Consider the following 19,982-nt stretch of genomic DNA (forward strand, 5'->3'; position numbering starts at 1 on the left):
AGAAAGAGGCGGCGCTAGGGCCCGGAAGAGCAGCAGACGCCGGCCGATTCGGGTTTCCGGGTTGGGCGTGTTGTTGGCGGCCCCGGTCACGTGAACGCTCTGTCACATGACCGCGCCTAAGGGCTTCGTATAGAGAGTGTGATAGGACGTGTTGGATTGGGGAAAAAGGTGGGCGGTGGGGCAGAATGGCGGCCCACCTGTCCTACGGGCGAGTGAACTTGAACGTGCTGCGCGAGGCGGTGCGTCGGGAGCTGCGCGAGTTCCTGGACAAGTGCGCGGGAAGCAAGGTGAGGGACGGGAAGCAGGGACAGCGCCCTCGGCCCCCGTCCGGCCTGGCCTAAGCCCGTCCGACCCCCGGAGCTCCCGGTGTATGAGGACCCCGGGAACCACGGGTCCCACAGCCCGAAGTCCGCCTGGCATCGTATTGTTTTGTGGCAGCACAATCTGCCACCGTGATGACTCGCCCCTTGGTGAACCAGCTGACAGCGGGACCGGTGAGGCGGGCCTGGTCTAAGGACGTAGATGGTGGGCCACTGTTCGTTACAACGTGTCCTTACAAATCATACCTTCCACAGTGTGCGAAGCACCAACACCTTACAACCTGCTGCTCACACGGATTATGAGAGAAGTCGAAGTTATTCGAGGTTTAACGTGACCTTACTGAAATAGGATTGTCTCTCCTGTTAGACGTTTCCTAGCACCCACCTCACAATGGAATCAGAAACTGTAGGTCGGGGGCTTTATGGGATTTCTTTTAAGTGGTATTACCTCTACCCTATCCCCTTAGGATTTATCGGTCCCCTTAAGTAACTGGTAGTACAACGCAAGAGAAAAGGAGAACTGAGGAAAGTCAGGAATCAATCTTAGAAAAAAATAGAACCCCAAGAGGTAGAGTGGGTGCTAGCAGCTATTGAGAGAAGACAGCAGGCTAAGTCCTAGATGCCTAGTTCAAGCTCAAGATGTGATAAGATCGTGGACTGGATCATTGTCAGTATTCTGGTTGGAATATTGTACTAGACCTTTGCCAAGTGTTAGCGTTGGAGGAAAACGGAGAAAGTGCACAGGAGGTCTCTCCGTATTATTTCTTACAGCTGAATGTTGATCTACAGTTTTCTCAATAAAAATTTCAGTTAAAAAAAGAAAAAGAAATGACACCAGAGTTTAGCAGGAGAAATGCTCATAGAGCATTTGACGGATGGGGTCAGTAAGTTCTAGGTTAGAGTCCTGACCCCCTTCTACTACAGTATAAGGTCTAAGGTCCCTATATGGCCTGGGACATGTTACTTAAATTTTCTGAGCCTTTTGAAATGTCCTCTTTTGTCAAAACTAGATTTGTAATACCTAATCAGAGGTTTTAATTTTATATAATTGGGTTACATGATACTTACGTACAAAATAGGTCGACTGTTGCCATTGGCGGTTTATATGTTCAGTCTAATCATTAATACCATGACACATACACAACAAGCTACGTTTCTTCTTCCATTGAGGACAATAGTTGAGTCTCGTCTTTCCCGAGACCGACGGTAGCATCACTTGCTCCTGATGCTCTTTTACTTTAGACCTGTAGGATAGGGATGTTGTCCGAGGCTATTAAAATCTTTGTTAATTTGGAGTTCGAAGCAGATATTCCTACTTTGTATGACTGCTGTGTTCTGTTGATGTTTTTGAAATTCCTGATATTAACCATAATAAGAGAATGTTTCTCCTCTCTTACAGGCGATAGTTTGGGATGAGTACCTCACAGGGCCGTTTGGCCTGATTGCACAGTATTCACTACTGAAGGTAAATGAGCTTTTGGGGTTTTGTTCAGGGATTAACAATTCTAATAGCAACAATAATAGGATTTTACCTTTCTTCCTGAGTAACTGGCTTGCAAAGCTGTTTGGTCCTTATAAACACTGATACTAATTTGTGACTAACATTTTGTATACAATGGTCCTTTGGCCTGTGATACTATACTAACTCTAATTTTAGGGAAATTATTAGCATTCTATTATGTGATCATTACCTGGTGTCTTTGATAGTTCATCATGTGAGTGTCATTTGAATTCAGATTCAATAGCAGTAACTTCAGCCAGAAACTTGATCCTTTATACATCTGGCTTTGGGGAATTACATTTTGATAATTAACTATTAATATGCATTTGACTGGGAGTGTTTATGATGTCTGAATCTGGATATGATGGGTAAAGACAGATTTTTTGATTAACTTTATGTGTGTTTTCCTAGGAACATGAGGTGGAAAAAATGTTCACACTTAAAAGAGGTCGTTTGCCAGCAGCCGATGTCAAGAATATTATTTTTTTTGTCAGACCCAGGCTAGAATTGATGGATATAATTGCTGATAATGTGCTCAGGTATCTCTTAGAGCTTATGTTTGGTCCAAAAGAGGTTGGTCCTTCAGGAAGTTTTAACATCCTGAGCTGCTCTTTGCAACCCCGTTTTCTTGCCAGTACATCAGAAGATGGTATTTTGGAAAACTGGGACGGGGTGAAAGAGTATCAGAGGGGGAATGGGAAACGTGAAGTTTTTCAGTTTGAGATGGGAGGTTTATCATATAACCCCATTCTTTCAGGAGAGCTAAATCTTTGAACCTGTATCAATAGCGAGGACCCCAATTCAAAACAAAACAAAGCAAAACGAAAAACCGCTAATGGTTATTTTTTCAATATACTGAATGTAGTGTGCTTGAATTTCATAAGCAAAATAAATAAGAGCTGATCAAAATTTAACATAGCCTCCAATCTATAGAGGAAATTCTCCCAGCCCAGTCTGCCCTCTAGTGCAGTCGATTGATGTGGCCCCTAAAAGCTTAAAAGCAAATGGGCGGGCTATTTTGGGAAATCCACTGTCAAGGTTAGTAGAGTGGGAGTTAAGAATGACCTTTCTAAATGTAAGACTCTATATCACTGTGATGATTTGGTTTAAAGAACCATTTGTTTTCAGAAAGACACCGATATCCTGTTTCAATAAACCTGAGAGCTTTACTGCCTCATGAATAGTTTAAGAGAAAGCTAGAAAATGCATCGCGGAATAGTGGCTATGAATCAATGCTGCTTTCCTGCCAGGGATTAAAAAAAGAAGAGCGTGAGAGAACAACTGTAACAATTTGATCTGAAAGTCAATGTTTGTATGTTTATCTGGCCAGCATTTATTTAGTGCCTGCTGTGTACAGGCATAGAGCCAGGCTCTGGGAATAAAATAAGCAAAATAGTCTGTGACTCTATGGAGCTCATAAGCTAACAAATATTCCTTTTCTTACAGCGAAGACAGACGTGGTCCAGCCAGAGACTTCCATATTTTGTTTGTGCCACGTCGTAGCTTATTGTGCGAACAGCGGCTGAAGGACCTGGGTGTTTTGGGCTCCTTTATTCACAGGGAGGAGTACAGCCTAGATCTCATTCCCTTCGATGGGGATCTCTTATCCATGGAGTCGGAGGGCGCGTTCAAAGTGAGTTTGACATTTTCTTTTTTAACGTCAGAGTTTAACTTTTGCCAAATTTAGGAGCACAACCGTGTCAGGGTTATGTTTAGTTTGCATTTCCTTGGTGACCGTGAAGCTGAGTCTTTTCATATGTTTATTGATGTTTAAGATTTTTTTTTCTTCAGTAAATTGTAAAGTGCTTGTTCATTTTCTTTGCCCATTCTTTCTTTTCGAGGAACTCTTTGTAGAGTCTGGGTTACAAAAGCTGCAAATATCTTCTCCCGGTCTGTGGCTTGTCTTTTAACTTTATAATATCTTTCATCGTGTAGACATCTCCAGTTATGAAGTAGTTAAATTTTTGTAATAATAGCTTTATCGAGACATAATTCACATACCAAAAATTTCACCCTTTTTAAGCGTGCAACTCAGCGGTTTTTAGTGTAGTCACAGAATTGTGCAGCTGTCACCACTTAGCCATCACCAATCTGCTGGAGTCTCTGTGGATCCGATGATTCTGGAGATTTCTTATCGATGAGATCGTAACGTGGCCTTTTGATCTAGCCTTTTTCTTAGCACAATGTTTTCAAGCTTCATCGGTGTTGTAGCATGTGTCAGTACTTCCTTTTTGTCAAATACTTTTCCATTGTAATGATATCCAACGTTTTATTTATCATTCATCTGTGATGGACAATTGACTTTCACTTTTTGGCTGTCATGATGCCATGAACGTTCATACAAGGTTTCGTGTGTACACTTGTTTTCATTTCTCTTAGCTATCCCTAGGGGTGTAACTGCAGGGTCATATGGTTAAACGCTATGTTTAACATTTTGTGGACCTGCCAAACCATTTTTCAGTGACTACACTGTTTTATACTCCCACCAGCAGCAGATGAGGGTTCCAATCTTGCATCCTTGTCAATACTTGTTATTGTCTATCTTTTCAAATTTCATCCTAGTGGATGTGGAGTATTAACACATTGTGGTTTTGATTTGCATTTCTGTCATGACTAATGATATTGATCATCTTTTCATGTGCTTATTCCTATATCTTCTTTTGGAGAAGTGTCTGTTCAGATCCACGGTACGTTTTTAAAACTGAGTTTTTATCCTTTCATTATGAGTTTTAAGAATTCTTCATATATTCTGGAAACAAGTCCCTCTTATCAAATATACGATTTGCAAATATTTTTCCCATTCTTTAGGTTCTTTTAACTTTTTTGGTGAAAGTGGTATCCTTCAGTGTACCAATGTTTTTAATTTTGATGAAGTTCAGTTTCTTTATTTCTCTTGTTGCTTATGTTTTTGGTGTCATATCTAAGAAATCATTGCCTAATCCAAGGTTGTGAATTCACACCTGTATTTTCTTCAACGAGTTTTACAGTTTTAGTTCTACGTTTAGGTTTGACCTTACCCTGAATTTATTTTTATGTGATGTAAGAGTCTAACTTCATTCTTATGCACATGGATATCCATTTGTTCCAGCACTTTCCATATTTAATTGTCTTGATTCCTTTGTCGAAAATCAGTTTCCATAAACGTGTTTATTTCTGGTGTCTCAGTTCTGTTCCATCGGTCATCATGTCTGTCTCGTGCCAGTGCCACACTGTCTTGATTACTATAGCTTTGCAGTAAGCTTTGAACTTGGGAGGTGTGAGCCCTCCAGCTTAAAGTAGTTAAATATATCCCTTTTTTTCTTTAAGTTTGTGCTTTTTGAGTCTTAATAAATCCTTCTCCACCCTGAAGAGGAAGAATCTTATATTTTCCTTTAAAAATTGTGAAGTTTCGCTTTTCATATTCAGGTCTCTAATCCGGCTTGAATAGTGTATTTCTGTGGCGTGTGTGGTGTGAGGTAGGGAACTAGGTTATTTTTCCCACATGGGTGAGCAGTTTTTCCAGCAGTATTTTTCCCCACTGACTGTTTTCAGCGTGTTTATTAGTGAATGTGCACAGCTTTGTTCTCTAGTTCTAAAAGGGTTCTTGCAAATGTAATTTTATATATTTTTGAATTTGCCATCTTTATTTCAAAGAATACTTTCTTTCATAAGAGCATTGTTTCATCTTTAAAAATGTAATTTGAAAATGTTTTATAAATGTAATTTGTGCACATGGAAAATTTATTTAAGTAAGAAAGGGCACAGAGTGAAAATTAAGCCACTCTCCACGCCATAAACTGCCAGTTCCCTCCCAGAAACAATCACTAATTCTTTTTAGTTTTTTGGAGATGATTTATGCAGCTATAGCTCATAGTGTATATAATACCCTCCCACTTTGAAACAAATGGTAACGTCGACTATGTAACCTTGGTATCTTGCTTTATTCTTTTAATAAAATATCCTGGATCTTTTTCTACCATATGAGAGAAGAGTTCCTTATTCTCGATTGAAACTGCATAGTGTTCCACATTTTGAATGTACCGTAACTTATGAAAGCAGTCCCCTTTCAAAGGACACTTCGTTGTTTCTCATCTTCTGCTGTTAGAGGCAGTGCTACAATGAATGACCGTGCACGGGTCACATTTGTCGTTTGACTTTGCTTATGGTAGTTTTTGCCACATGTGGTTTCTTATCGTAATCACGTTTATCTGTCTCTTTTGATTTATGGGTTTGTGATGCTGATGCTGCTGGTCTAGAGACTAGAACTTTTGGAAATCACTGATGTTGTACAAAAGATTACTTGAAATCTTTTCTTCCCCAGCATTTTGTTACAATGATCACCACTTTGAAAGAGTTGACAAGAGGCAGGACTCAGTGGCTGATTAATTTTATAACCAAGAGTTTCTTGCTCATTCTTGCCATATTCCCCCATTGGTTTGCTTACGCTAAACCTCGTCCACTGAGGTACAGATTCATGCCCACCAACATTTTCTATAAAAAAAATTCAAACATACAGAAAAGTTGAAAGAATTTTACAGGGACCACCCGTATATCTATCACTTAGATAAGGTTTTGCTATGTTTGCTTTATCAATTATCTATAGTGGTATACCCACAAATAATTAACTCACATTGTGTAATTAATGTGAATTGGTAGCAGCTGAGGAAAATTTGTCCTGGCATGACAAAACTTGTCCAGAGGGGAGAGTTGCAGTTTATTTAACCAGAGATTTGCGCAAAAAGAAAAAAAAAAAAAAGGACGATTATTTTCTGCTGAGAGCCTCAAGCTATGGGCTTTGTGCATTCATTAAGATCCTGTTTAGAAGTCCAAGTGGTAAAGCTAAGAGTTCTAGTTAATGTTAGTGTCAACCTCGATTTCTTATGGAGTCGAGGTCATTTTACTTATTTATGTGATTTTTAAACAGTGTAATTTAGCATTCTCGGCATCAGAACGCGTTCTAGATCTTTCTGTGTTCTTAGGATATGATTATAATCATCCTCTTTGTACTGTACAAACATAGGAATTAGAATTCTGCTCAGTTTAATGCTCAATAACAGCACTGGACATATTGTGACCTTCCTTTGTATATAGAAAAATCAATATTATAAAATCCATCTCCTTTGCACAAACAAGTTTAAAAAAATGCTTCACAAGGTATTCATTCTATTGTGTAGGCATGTGGGACTTTGAAGTCAAAAAATTGTGTATTTAAATGTTAATGGCCATTGGCCTTTGGGCCTCCCAAAGTGCCCTCATGGCTTGAAATACCATGTGGCATTTCACAGGTGCAGAATAAAGTCGAGATAGTGATACAAATAATCACCCCACCACCAATTACATTAGAGCAAAAAGTTCAATATCTTTTTTACATCTTTTTTTTTAAAAGATGGAATTATAAAAGGAATATCTTGGCAATAACACTTTTTAAGTTAAAAAAATATATATATGAATGCCCTTCTGAGAAATGTTCCCGAATATGTTTTTTTCTTGAATTTTCTTGATTAGCCCTGCTCTAATCAAGAGTTTAAAAGTAATTTTGACAGAAAGTATATCTTTAGACATTCTCAATTTTGGCCTCTCACATTCAGCGAAATGTTAAAATACTCCAGACTTGCCCTCTCGTCCTTAGTCCCTCACCTGTTGGTGTCCCCTCCTTCCTGGCTTCGGACGCTAGAGATGCACGTGGGGGAGGGGTACAGTGTACCATTTTGACTTAGGAGTGCATGATGGTTGTAAAAAATCCAATTTCTAATGAAAGTTAACCTTTTTCAAGCAGTTACTATATGTTTCAGGTGTTAGGATTAAATGTTTTATACACATTTTTCTCATTTAATCCTTACATTATATAGAATGTACTCCCTTCTACAGATAAATAAATTGAGGCACAAAGAGGTTATCTAATTGGCCTAAGGAGCAGCTGGGAGGTGACACCTTGAGTCCAGAACCTGTACCCTACTTACCAGTGTCAAAACTGAAGGCTCCCTCTCTCACTTCTCAGCTGGTTTTGTGCGTATTTATTTTTTAGCCTTTTTTCTGATGCAAAAAAAGATATATTTTTATATACTTTACAAAACACACTTTGTATAGTTTATAAACTAAAATGTGTTTTTTTAAATGAGATTATGCTCTAAAAGGTTGTTCAGCTACCCCTTTCCTCTCTCAAGATGTTATGGCCTTCATTTGTTGCTCATATATAAGAAAATCTGCCTTGTGTTTGTAAAAACTGCAAAGTATTCTGTCGCGTGGTCCTCTGGGACTTTGGGAGCCAAAGAATATGTGCCTTTGTGGGTATTAGCATGTGGCCCTCGCTGAATGTTTTACTAGAGTTGACACTGACCACAGCGAGTGAGAGAACCCATGTAAGTATTAATCAGTAGTTTATTCAAGAGCTGGTAAACTAAGAGCTGGCATGCCTGGTGAACGCTTTTCTTCCAGAAGGGGCTGCCCCAGGGGAATCGCTTCCACAGCTGCACCCTGACAGCAGAGCTGCTGGCTTCATGGCCTAGAATGCCCCACAGCAGCTTCGTAAAAGGGGCCTGAGTCCCAGGTGGAGTGGTCTCACCGCCTGCAGTGGGGCCCCTCTCCCCGGCAGGCACCCCCAGCAGGCTCCCAGATGACCCTGGCTTGCAGTAAGGATCCTTGCTCCCCACAGGAGTGCTACCTGGAGAGCGACCAGACCAGCCTCTACCACGCAGCCAAGGGGCTGATGACCCTGCAGGCCTTATACGGGACAGTCCCCCAGATCTTCGGGAAAGGAGAGTGCGCCCGGGTAAGAAACAGGGTGTCCCTGGTGGCCGAGGGAAGCCCCCTAGGACCCAAAAAGGGGGAGGAGTGGGGAGCTATTTACAAACAAGGCCCGTCAATCCTTTTTATTTGGGAATTCGACTCCTTGCTAAAATTTATTCGTAACCCCCAAATCCATATGCAGGGTTTCGTGGATACCCTCAAAGCGGCAAAACACCAGAGTTGCCCAATGTGCGGGCTGGCAGCTGGGGTCGGACACAGTGCGCTCTGCCCTCTCGTTCCGGCTCCCACACTGTAAACGGTGTCCTTTTGGGCCACCATGTGGCGCCACGCACTACCTAACGCCACATATTTTGCATTTCTGTTCTTTTTGTTGGTGATTTTGCTATTAAAACGGCCCCGGTATAGTGCTGAAGTGCTATTTAACGTCCAAGAACACAGGAAGGCTGAGATGTGCCTTAGGGAGGAGACACGTGTGTCAGAAAAGCTGGCCTTCCTCGTGGGTGGGAGTGCGTTGGCCCTACGAGCTCATGTTATGAATCAACGATACATATTAAAGTGTCTTTAAACAGAAACACACACTAAACAAGTTTACATATTGATCATTTGTTTGTGGGAACCTCACCCATCCCATGGCCCCCCACTCCCCGGGGAGCAGTGGTTCAGTATTCACTATCCACGTTCATGGTGACTTTACAGAACAGAACCACCACCAATAACAAAAACGGACTGTATCTAATTCTCTGCCTCATTGAGAAATAGCGGCTGCCATTGGCCAAAGTATGATGGGTCGCCGGCAGCAAATGCTTTTCTGTAGCTGCTTATTTCTTACCAGTCTCACTCTTCCACCGTTTTGCTCCTGCTTTTACTTTTTGGATTGTCTTTCTGTTTTTAGCTGACTTTTAAAATCTGCTAATTCCCGGGAGGGTCCCGCCTGATCCAATGTTTTGTTTCCAGCAAGTGGCCAATATGATGATTAGGATGAAGAGAGAGTTTACAGGAAGCCAGAATTCAGTATTTCCGGTTTTTGACAATCTCTTGTTGCTTGATCGAAACGTGGATTTATTAACGCCTCTTGCCACTCAGCTCACGTACGAAGGACTCATTGATGAAATTTACGGCATTCAGAACAGTAAGTAAAGTGACATCTATTTTTGCTAATAGGTAATCTGATAAAAATATCAAAAAGGTCATTTTTTAAGAAGGTATTTTCTTTATATATAAATCAGAATATTTGAAAAAATATATAAATACTGACTTTTGACTTGTAGACACTGGGATTAAACAGCATCTGAGTAAACTGCTGTTTCCGGTCACACAAGGGCTGGCCGGATATATAGTGTTCAGGACTGTGCCTGTCCCCTGGGAGCAGAGGCCATCGTTAAACACGGGCTGGTACTGCAGTTTGGTGGCTGGCAGTCGTGCAGGAAAACTGTGGGAGAGGCGGCCTTGGAGCTGGGTTTGGAGAGAGGGGGTTGCTATAAGGGACAGGCTCATAATAAAAGCTGGGAATGGTGAAGCGACCAGCTTGCTAAAAGCAGAGAACAGAGCCGAGGACGTATCCTGGGGGAAAGGAGATTGGGGACACTAGGTGGAAGACTGAAGGCCTGCAAGAGTTTAAGTGTGATGGGTGATTGGGTCAGAGGTCACAAATGGGTTTGGTTTGCTTTGGGCCCACATGATGTTTGTTTGTTTCTGTCTTTATTTAAAATTTGAGAAAATTTTAATAATACTTCTGATCAAAGTGTACTGTGATCATGGAAACATCAAAACCTCAGTGCTGTATACCATTTTTCTCTAAAGCCGGCTCACATCGCTCCTGAGTGGGAAAAGTCTGTTTTGTGCCTGGGCGCTTGATCGGTCCTTCTGGGACATGCACACAGGTGCTCGTTCTCTCGCACTGTTGTCCAGGTTACGTGAAGTTGCCCCCAGAGAAATTTGTGCCCAAGAAACAGGGTGATGGGGGGAAGGATCTCCCCACGGAAGCCAAGAAGCTCCAGCTGAACTCGGCCGAGGAGCTCTATGCTGAGATCCGGGACAAGAACTTCAACGCAGTGGGCTCCGTGCTCAGCAAGAAAGCCAAGGTGATCTCGGCGGCGTTTGAGGTGAGCCAGTTCTGTTGTCCTCTTGCTACTCTTGTCACAGGCTGGACTGCCCACCCACGAGGACAGTGACAGCTGCGCACAGATACAGCCACTGAGCATGGCTTCCTCATCCTCAGAAACCGTAAACTCTGCTATTGGAGGACCCATGGGTTTCTTTTCAAACTTCTTCGACCCGGCAGAGGAGATGTTGTGTTAAGGTTTTCTCTCATTTGGGGGGCCGGGCACAGGGAGCAATGTTTGCAGCATGCTAGCTTTTGTCATAAACATTCATTTTACTGTCTTCTTTTGAATTATTTCCTACCTCATTTAAGAGGAAGCCAGCTGTGTTATAAATAGAAGTTCCTCTCTAATGAACTTGCAGTCTGGGGTGAAAGCTCCCAGTCTGGCCGACCTGCCAGTCCCGGCAGATACCGTGGGTGATAATGACAGTGAAATCCCCAGCGCCTGAGTTTGTTAATTGGCAGCTTCATCACCACCTTCCTGCCCCCTCTTGCCCAGCCCCTGCTTCAGTCTTGGCAAAGCTCGGTTTTGAAACATGGGAGAGCAGTACAGTGATAGACTCTGAATACCTAGAATTTAGAAGCACAAGTCGGGAGAATTTTTGAAAACGAATTTTTCACTGACTATGTATTTCCAGATCTCATCTTTCTTAGGAATGATATTCATTAGTTGATTTTCATATTTCTGAAGTTGCTTTTGGTTTAAATTGATCACATTTTGCAAAAAATGTATATATATTTTCTCGTCACTACAGAAGATTCACTTTGTTCACAGACAATATTCAAGTTTGAGGTTCGGGAGTCAGAATGGATTTTTTTTCTGTTCTAGAGGAAGCTTTTTACTATATATATTTCCCTCTTAACATAATGCTTCCTTTTAGTGTTTTATTCAGAAATTTTTGTGGTTCACATAATACTGTCCCCCCAAAATACTCAGATGCCCACAAAATAACGATCCCAACACAAGCCAGTGCATGGGAAGAGAAAACCTTAGGCGTTCGCTCTCCACGGAATTACTCATGCTTTTACCAGGCATCGTGAACTTATCTCTTCTGTTTTACTACGTAACATTGGAGCTGGCTTTGGCCTGATTTATTTGTATTCCGTTCTTTCTTTCGCATTAACATAAATTAAACGTCTTCTGAACCACGCAAGGAACATAGTACTTAAAAGTGAGTGTCTGCCCTGCTCAGAGGTTCTGCCATTCTGCCTGTTTCAGGAAAGGCACAACGCTAAGACAGTGGGGGAGATCAAGCAGTTCGTTTCCCAGCTGCCCCATATGCAGGCGGCGAGGGGCTCCCTTGCGAACCACACCTCGATTGCAGAGCTGATCAAAGATGTCACCAGTGAGTATCCTGTGGTGCGACAATGTTTGTCTGAGCTGGCCTGCACGCAGTGTCTGCCGCCATGGTCCTTGGCAGCAGAATACAGTCCAGGGAAAGTCAGCTCTGTTTTAATGTGGTGCATGATTCTCAGTGTTAAGCATACGCGTGTTCATGATTAAAAGTCTTCCATTTGTGGTCAACTCATTTCTTTTATTATTAAAATAATATAATCATGTGGTCATATACTTGGAATATTGATAAGAGAAAAGAATTCTTTCAAAATTTGTCACCGTAATATGAGGAGGTTAATTTTTCAGTCTAGTTTTTTTCCTGTTGTTAAGGATTATTTAATTAGAGCAGTGTGATGTTTCTGGTTTTTTGTTTTTCCCTTGAAAACTTCCTGCAGAATTGGCGTAGAGAGCACATGTTGAGTGTTTCGAAAGAGCTCAGAAGGTGCGTACTAAACCAAAAGCGAGTTTATTCATCATCACACAGGCTGGAAAAGCTGACTAGGAGATTGTTCGGTGCTCCGTACTGAGTATACTTGGAGTCTTAAATACAGCCCAGTGTCAGAAACTCAGTTCTTTGTTTTCACATTAATAGAAATCTATTGAAATTGGGTTGAACCTGATGATAAAAGTGAATTGCTCTAGGGCAATTGGTTTTCGCAGATATTGGGGCAAAATCCTTGAGACCTGATTTTTGAGCCCTAAGGATAGCAGAGAGATACAGCGGTCGACTATATCCAGATGTAACTTTGGAGAACAGGGTTGTGGGGTTTTCCGTGCTTTTAGAAGATTCTTGTCAGGTGACGATTTCAACCTTTCGCTTGCTTTTTTTTTGGCACTTCTTGTTTCTTAATTTCTAAGTTGCGGATTTTCTACATTTTAGCTTCTGAAGACTTCTTTGATAAATTAACAGTGGAGCAGGAGTTTATGTCTGGAATAGACACTGATAAGGTATGTAAACAATAAAACCGATCTAACAAATAACTGATAGTTTATCTAACAAAGATTACGGCTATAAAAGCAATGGCTTTGACTGCAGTATCTTGCGTAAATATTTTTAAGAGCAAATGCAAAATGCGAAAATACAGATTTCATCAAGTAACAGACATTCAGCATTACTCTGGGGGAGCAGTTTCTACAATGCACACAGGGAGGTGAGAGCTGGCCCTGAAATCTAGGAGCTGTAAGGGCTGTGATCGAGTGAGGTACTTGCTTTCGGAGAGAACTGGTTGTATAATTCCTTTATATATCCACCTCCATTAATACATTAATAAGATTTCAATGTATGAAAATTTCCATCTTCTAAAAAAATTCCTGTTACTGGTCATTTCCACGTTACTGAGAACAACGAGGTCACATGCGCGGTGGCTGAGGGTGTGCGTGGCAGGGGCTGGAGGGGGCGAGGGAGTGTGAGAAAAGAATGAGCCATTCTCCCACACATATCCTTTATTTGACTTTGAAAACTAATAGTATATATCACATTTTTAGAGGTCCCTAAACCAGATGCCAGTATATGTCTATACTTTGTTTCCAGGTCAACAGTTACATCGAGGATTGTATTGCCCAAAAGCATCCGCTCATCAAGGTGTTAAGACTAATTTGCCTCCAATCCGTGTGCAATAGTGGACTCAAACAAAAAGTTTTGGATTATTACAAAAGAGAAATTCTCCAGGTTAGTATTTTTGTAAATTACTAATTTGCCAAAGGAGAAAACATCTTTTAAAAAAAATACTTCCCAAGTCTGCTATTTTGGTATATGATTTCCACTGTCTTTTAAATTTTTTAACTCCTAGAGAGATGGTCCTTGGTGTTGCATTGTGTCTTGTATTTGCATAGTAATAGCCGCTCATGTTGACTGAGCATTTACTAGGCCAGGCCCCTGGTTCTATTGGAAGAGCTATTATGTGTGGTCATTTGTTTAACTGTGACAGCAGGTCTGTGAGTCATCCCATTTTATGGATGATAAAACTGAGTCACAGAGTAGTCATGGAACTGCCCCACGGTCACCCAGCCAGTAAGGGGCTGAGCCAGCGCTAAAATTCAGGCACCTGCGGTCTGGTGCCCATTCTCTCACCAGCCAGTATTCGACAGAGGAAGAGAACTCTCTGCAAATTTCTAATAATAATTCCTTACCAGACTCAAATTAACCCTGTGTTACTTTATAATAAGAAAAGCCCACTGTTTGCAAATGCCTCAGGCAGGATTTATTTGCTAGTATCAGTCACAGCGAAGTACATTACTGTTAAAACTAAATGCTCAGATTTTTGTTTTTGTCTTTTTAAAAATTACACAAATAGCACATGCGTCCTTGTCATATAATGCAGAAGTACATGGAGCAAAATGTGAACATCCCTGCACCCTGCTCCCAGCCCCGTCCCCCCCGGATAAGACCAACGTCAGCAGTTTGGCTAGTGTGCGTCCACGTTTTCTTCTTATATTTCCATACTGAGCAAGTTTATACACACAGCCTGTGGGGCAAGACTGGCTGGATCCAAGCCAGCTCTGTCGCTATTAGCCATGTGGCCTTGGGCACATTAAAATGGAGATGATAATATTATCCACCTCGTGGGGTTATAACAAAGATGAACGAGTTAACGTATGTAAAGTGCTTAGAACACAGCAGTGCCCCGCACACAGACAGAATAAGTATCAGCTATTATTATTGTTTTTATTTACTAATAATTTTTTAAAAGAAATCAAGCCCTTCTATACATAGTATTCTATTATTATATATTTTTTGTCCTTAAGAATATATCCAGAAAATCATTCTTTTCTCTTCTCAGAATGTATAGGTCTACCTCATTTTTTTAAATAGCTAATTATATCCCGTATAAATATATACTATACAGCTGACCCTTGAATGATGCAAGAGTTGAAAATCCACCTATAACTTTTGACTCCCCAAAAACTTAACTACTAACAGCCTGCTGTTGACAAGAATCCTTACCAATAACATAAACAGCCGATTAACACGTATTTTGTATTTCTGTGTATTATATACTGTATTCTTAGAGTAAAGTAAGTTAGAGAAAAAATGTTATTAAGAAAATCAGAATAAAGAGAAAATACATTTACAGCACAGTATATATTTAGCGAAAAAAAATCCACACACAAGTGGACCCATGTAGTTCAAACCCATGTTGTTCAAGTGTCCACTGTAATTGATCTGATGCTAGCTTATGTTGGGTCCATAAATTCTGACTTTAAACTTTTTAAGTCCCTCTTTGAGGCAATGAGCTGGGTTATTGCAACGGGCAAGCACTTTTAGGGCACGTTTCATCCTCTGTGCCGCCACGTGCTCATGGCAGTCACCACCCGGACTTTGCTACCAGGCCTTGGAGAACAAGCCAAATTGACTTCTTGTAAGCGCTCTGTTTTGAAAGTCGCAGAAAGCCTCCTCCTATTATGACATCCAGGCCAAACAACTTCTCTTGCAGACGTATGGCTATGAGCACATATTGACCTTACACAACCTGGAGAAGGCCGGCCTGCTCAAACCGCAGACGGGGGGCAGAAACAACTACCCAACGATCAGGAAGACGCTGCGCCTCTGGATGGATGATGTAAACGAGCAGGTAAGACCCACTCCTCACTTCTGCGCACCTTAGTCGCTGGTTAACTGTTTGCGACGACAGATGCTACTCCATCTACACATCCACCTTGCTTTCCAAATACAATTTTCTAATGTTTTTGAAAAAGTAATGTGTTCGTGTATTGTGTCTACCAGCATCTCCGCAGGAAACAGAGGGTGCTCTCGCACTGCAGAGTTGGAGGAGAGTTTTGTAAAGATGGGAGTGAGGGGACCAGTGAGAGGGAGTGCAGTGGGGAGCTTAAGGGCAAGAGAGGGAGCTGTTCCAGAAACCTCTCCGGGACCTGGAAAAAAGAGCCGTACAGAGAGGCCGGCTTGACAAGACGAGGGATGAGAGGCCTCTGGTCGGGGGACCCAGCCAGCCCCTAGCAGTGTCCCAGAGAGGAAGCCAGGGCAAGAAAACCCTGGCCTCACACTGCGGCCCACACTCCCGTTTCCTTCTGGTGCCTCCCACTGGCCAGATGCAGAAGGCTTGGCAGCGCGTTGGTACAGAACCTGCAAGTTGGCCACCTGGGCTCAGCCGAGAAGGGTGGAGAGGATCTGAAAGACGTTCGACACGCAGAGTACAAAGTCAGCCCGTACCCGTCTAACCCCCATCCCCCCTCAGAGGCAGCCGCTGTAACCCAGATTTTTCTCTCTCCTTCCAGAAAGAGTCTGTGTACATACACTTTTACATAAATGTGCATATTCTATACCATTGGTCTCCAAAGCAGGGTGCACCTTGCTTTACATTTATTGTTTATTCCAACCTTTCTAAATTTCTTTTTCTCATTTTCTCTTTTGGTTTTTCATAAGGACATGATTAGGCCTCCTCTTGCAACAAAAGCTAATAATTAAAGTTTCTATCAATAGCGACATTGCATTATTTTTCCCTAATTGGAATGTAGATACTCTTAATTCCTATGTTATACAGTCAGTGCTGTATTAGTTCATCTCTCTCCACTGTTCTGACCTGCTGTCCCACCCACCCCTTAACACTGTCTTGGAGACCGTTCTGTGATCCACCTCATTTTTAAAAGTTCTTTGTGATTGCTACATAGTGGTGTTGTAAATATCCATTATTTTATGATTCAACTGATAGAAATTCAGGTTGTTCCTGGTCTTTCGCTGGTACATACGATGTTGCAGTTAATATGTTTATGCTTTGGTCTGTTCTCCCCTGGCGTACGAACCCCTCTGTGGGATAGAACCCTAAAAGTAGAATTGCCGAGTTCAAAGGTTATGCACATTGCTGCTCAGCTAGAGTGCCAAGTTACACACCAAGAAGTTTCTTGCCAAATCAAGTAACAATTTTTCATCTTCAGTACCTAGAGATGTTTTAAGTGGCTTTTCAAGATGTGAGTCAAAAGTGAACCTCTGGCTGCTAAGAACAGAGCCTGGGTGGGGTGGATTGGTGGGGAGAGGTGGCGGAGAGTTGTTTGCGTTTCTGCCTTCTAAGACAAATCAAATAATTTCGGATCACCCAAAAGCCCCGTCTCCATACCGACGGTCTTTCCCCCCCGTAATTATTTAACAGAATCCCACGGACATATCCTACGTCTACAGCGGCTACGCGCCGCTCAGCGTGCGGCTGGCCCAGCTGCTGTCGCGGCCTGGCTGGCGGAGCATCGAGGAAGTCCTCCGCATGCTCCCGGGGCCACACTTCGAAGAGCGACAGCCGTTGCCCACCGGACTGCAAAAGAAACGTAAGTCTCAGTGCAGGATCTGCAGATAATGTTAGTGCGTTTTCGTGTATTATGCACTTGCTTTGTAAAGTACATTCATTAAGTACTTAGGAGGAGTTCAATATGCCTCTTTTGTTAGTCACTAATGTGTATTTTAAGGGCTAGCGCCTGTTATTCCCTCAGGGGTAGCAGCTTTCCGACATCTGAGTTGAGAATCTCAGTCGTTAGAAAAAACATTTGAGATCAAAGTCATGTTCCTAAAAAAAAAAGACAAGAAACAACAGAAAATAAAAATAAAATAGAAAAAAAAATCGCATTCTTGAATTTCAAAAGAGCTGTCTGACCAAGATACGTTTGACATTTTCTTTCTTATGAACAATGCAGTTTTTTAAGAGGTGGGAAGAGAAGCTCCAACAATAAATAATTCTTAATTCTGAAATGTTTAAATTTTAGGTCAACCGGGAGAAAACCGAGTCACCCTGATATTTTTCCTCGGGGGTGTAACCTTTGCTGAGATCGCTGCCCTGCGGTTCCTCTCTCAGCTGGAGGACGGAGGCACAGAGTATGTCATCGCCACCACTAAACTCATGAACGGGGCCAGCTGGCTGGAGTCTCTGATGGAAAAGACTTTCTAGGGCGTTCAGAGTGGACTAAACGAGCGGACTGCAGAATAAACGGCCCCTTGGAAGAAGTTGCCGGAAGGGAGTGCAACCCCGTAAAGGAATAACACAGGAATACAGAATTTACTTCAGGATCAGCTTCTTAAATTATGCTGATTTCTCCTTTCTGCTTCTCTCGTGTGTTCCAAATTTCTTCAAGAAAGAAGAATAGAGAATCAACCCGGGTCAAAGAAACACCAGTTGTTCATGTTCTAAGCTCAGGATCTTCATTAGAGACCTCTGGAAACATGTTAAGGATGGTGGGGATGGATAAACTATACAGCCTCACTAACGGGGCCGGTTCTTAAAGTAAGAAAGCCGGGACCAAGCAGGTAAGCATGAAAACCGAAGTGGGAAGTCCAACTCCTGATAAGTAGAGCTCAGTTTCTTGAAGGCGCACCGTGCCTGGCGCAGTTCTAGCTGTTGGGGGCTAGAGCTACTATCACTGGGTGGAGATGGCTTTTTCCTGCTGAGTATGGCACATTATATTCGTTGTCACCAATCTCTGTTTTGATTCCGTTCACTTTTGATTTCTCGGCTTTTATAAAGCAAGAGGTCTGAGGAGCTGCTTTTCCCATAACGAAGTTTATGGTCTGCCTGATCAGCTACATCTGTGTGGGTCCCAGACTTATCAAGGGCTTTTTACATGGAAGAAGGTAATAACTGGGGAGCAGCTTCCTGAGAATTTAACCGTTCAGAGACGCTTTCTTAGCGTACCTGTTATTAACTCCAAGGCATTTCAGTGGTAGCTGCCTCCATGGTGGTCTCAATCTTCCTTCCCATCGTGGGCCCACCGTGCGCTACGGCACCTGCCACTTCAACATGTTGCAACTCCATCTCTCTGGTGCCTGTCACATGTACTTCTCTAGCAGTCTGCGGCCAGTCTCTACTCAACCACTTGCATTTCTTTTGCTTGAAAACACCTAGCTCCGTTTCAGTCCCTAGTCTGGTGACCTTGGCCTCCCTCTGGCACAGCCTGCTATGGTCTTGGAGTCCAGCGGCACAGCTGCTACTCGTCCTGCAGGAGACTGCTAGGCTGTGAGAGAGGGATGGGTTGTCGGTGGAGAAGTCGGAAGTCTCCCGCCTGCTCCGTCCGCCCCAGTGTCTGGAGGAGTTGAAGCCGAGGAGGGGACCAAGTTGATGGCTTCACAGCCCTTGCCCACGACTCCAGCAAAATTAGCTTGTCGTCCTCTTTGCCAGAGGACCAGAATCGGCATGCCTCCCTACGTGTGGTTTCCATTGTTAATTAGTAACTGTACATGTTTTTCCTCACTTCTTTTCATTAGTTGAATTCTGTTAGGCACATTGCACGTTATGAAAGAGAAATTCTGTATTTTAAAAAAAGCCTCTTTCTTATAAGAATCAGGGATAGAAGAGGTAGTTTTTAAAAGATTTGCTCCCCGTGGATTTAATTTGGCTTCAATGGTCAGTATTTGGAAATGGGCTTAACAAAAAAAACGATTCCTGTTTTAGAAAATCCTTTTTCAGACCCTTGTTATCCCAGGGAGATTCATTTATACCTTTCAGCCCCAGCAGTTGTCAGCCTCAGTCACCTTAGAGGATGAAATGTACCTTGTCCCTCAATGTTTTTGCCTCATGGGATTTGGGAATTCAAGTCCAGTCAAGTCTCCTTGGTTGGGTTTTTTGTCCCATGAACAGATACTCAGCTGTGTCTCCTGTCTGCATTCACTCATGACTCTATATTTGCCTCTTCAGAGCATAGCTAGGTCAGCTCCTAAAAACGCATTCCACAGAAGACTTAAAAACATCAATTGCCTCATTTGTATGCAAGTGGAAAGTGGTGAATAATTATATATTATACGCCTTTGTGTCAGTTCATTTAATACTTGAAGCAGTCTTTATCTCAAAGGAGTATGCCCTTACTGAGAAAGGGTATGTGAATGGTACATTTATTCCTGGAGAGGGTAGATTGTTTACACCATGTTGGACTTTTGTCTGTTTGGGTAGGCAGTTCTGCTACACCAGGAGTCCCCTTAAAAAGGAGTCTACATACATAAAGAAGTCTACATAGGCACTGTTTTGTGTCTTACTATACACCTTTGAATTTTAGCTAACAGAGAAATAAGTA

The 19,982-nt window shown here is 42.3% G+C and overlaps 1 protein-coding gene across 1 annotated transcript; it reads left to right on the forward strand.

The window, feature by feature from the left end:
• Positions 1 to 93: 93 nt before the first annotated feature.
• Positions 94 to 19,717, forward strand: VPS33A (VPS33A core subunit of CORVET and HOPS complexes). Its single transcript, XM_039879364.1, has 13 exons — positions 94 to 287; positions 1,720 to 1,785; positions 2,233 to 2,360; positions 3,268 to 3,454; positions 8,453 to 8,569; positions 9,502 to 9,676; positions 10,456 to 10,649; positions 11,868 to 11,994; positions 12,865 to 12,932; positions 13,516 to 13,653; positions 15,419 to 15,556; positions 17,087 to 17,255; positions 17,688 to 19,717. Exons 1-13 carry the CDS (start codon positions 186 to 188, stop codon positions 17,867 to 17,869), a joined length of 1,791 nt encoding a protein of 596 aa, XP_039735298.1. The 5' UTR covers positions 94 to 185; the 3' UTR covers positions 17,870 to 19,717.
• Positions 19,718 to 19,982: the final 265 nt, after the last annotated feature.

The sequence above is a fragment of the Pteropus medius genome, unplaced genomic scaffold (assembly GCF_902729225.1).
Source record: "Pteropus medius unplaced genomic scaffold, Ma_sr-lr_union100, whole genome shotgun sequence".
In the NCBI taxonomy this organism is placed as follows: Eukaryota; Metazoa; Chordata; class Mammalia; order Chiroptera; family Pteropodidae; genus Pteropus; species Pteropus medius.

Bases quoted from the DNA above. Each gene is read 5' to 3' on its own strand.
- VPS33A (XM_039879364.1), top strand. From the start codon at position 186: ATGGCGGCCCACCTGTCCTACGGGCGAGTGAACTTGAACGTGCTGCGC. The intron at 11,995-12,864 runs GTGAGTATCCTG...TCTACATTTTAG, and splicing joins GCTGATCAAAGATGTCACCA to CTTCTGAAGACTTCTTTGAT. The intron at 12,933-13,515 runs GTATGTAAACAA...CTTTGTTTCCAG, and splicing joins CTGGAATAGACACTGATAAG to GTCAACAGTTACATCGAGGA.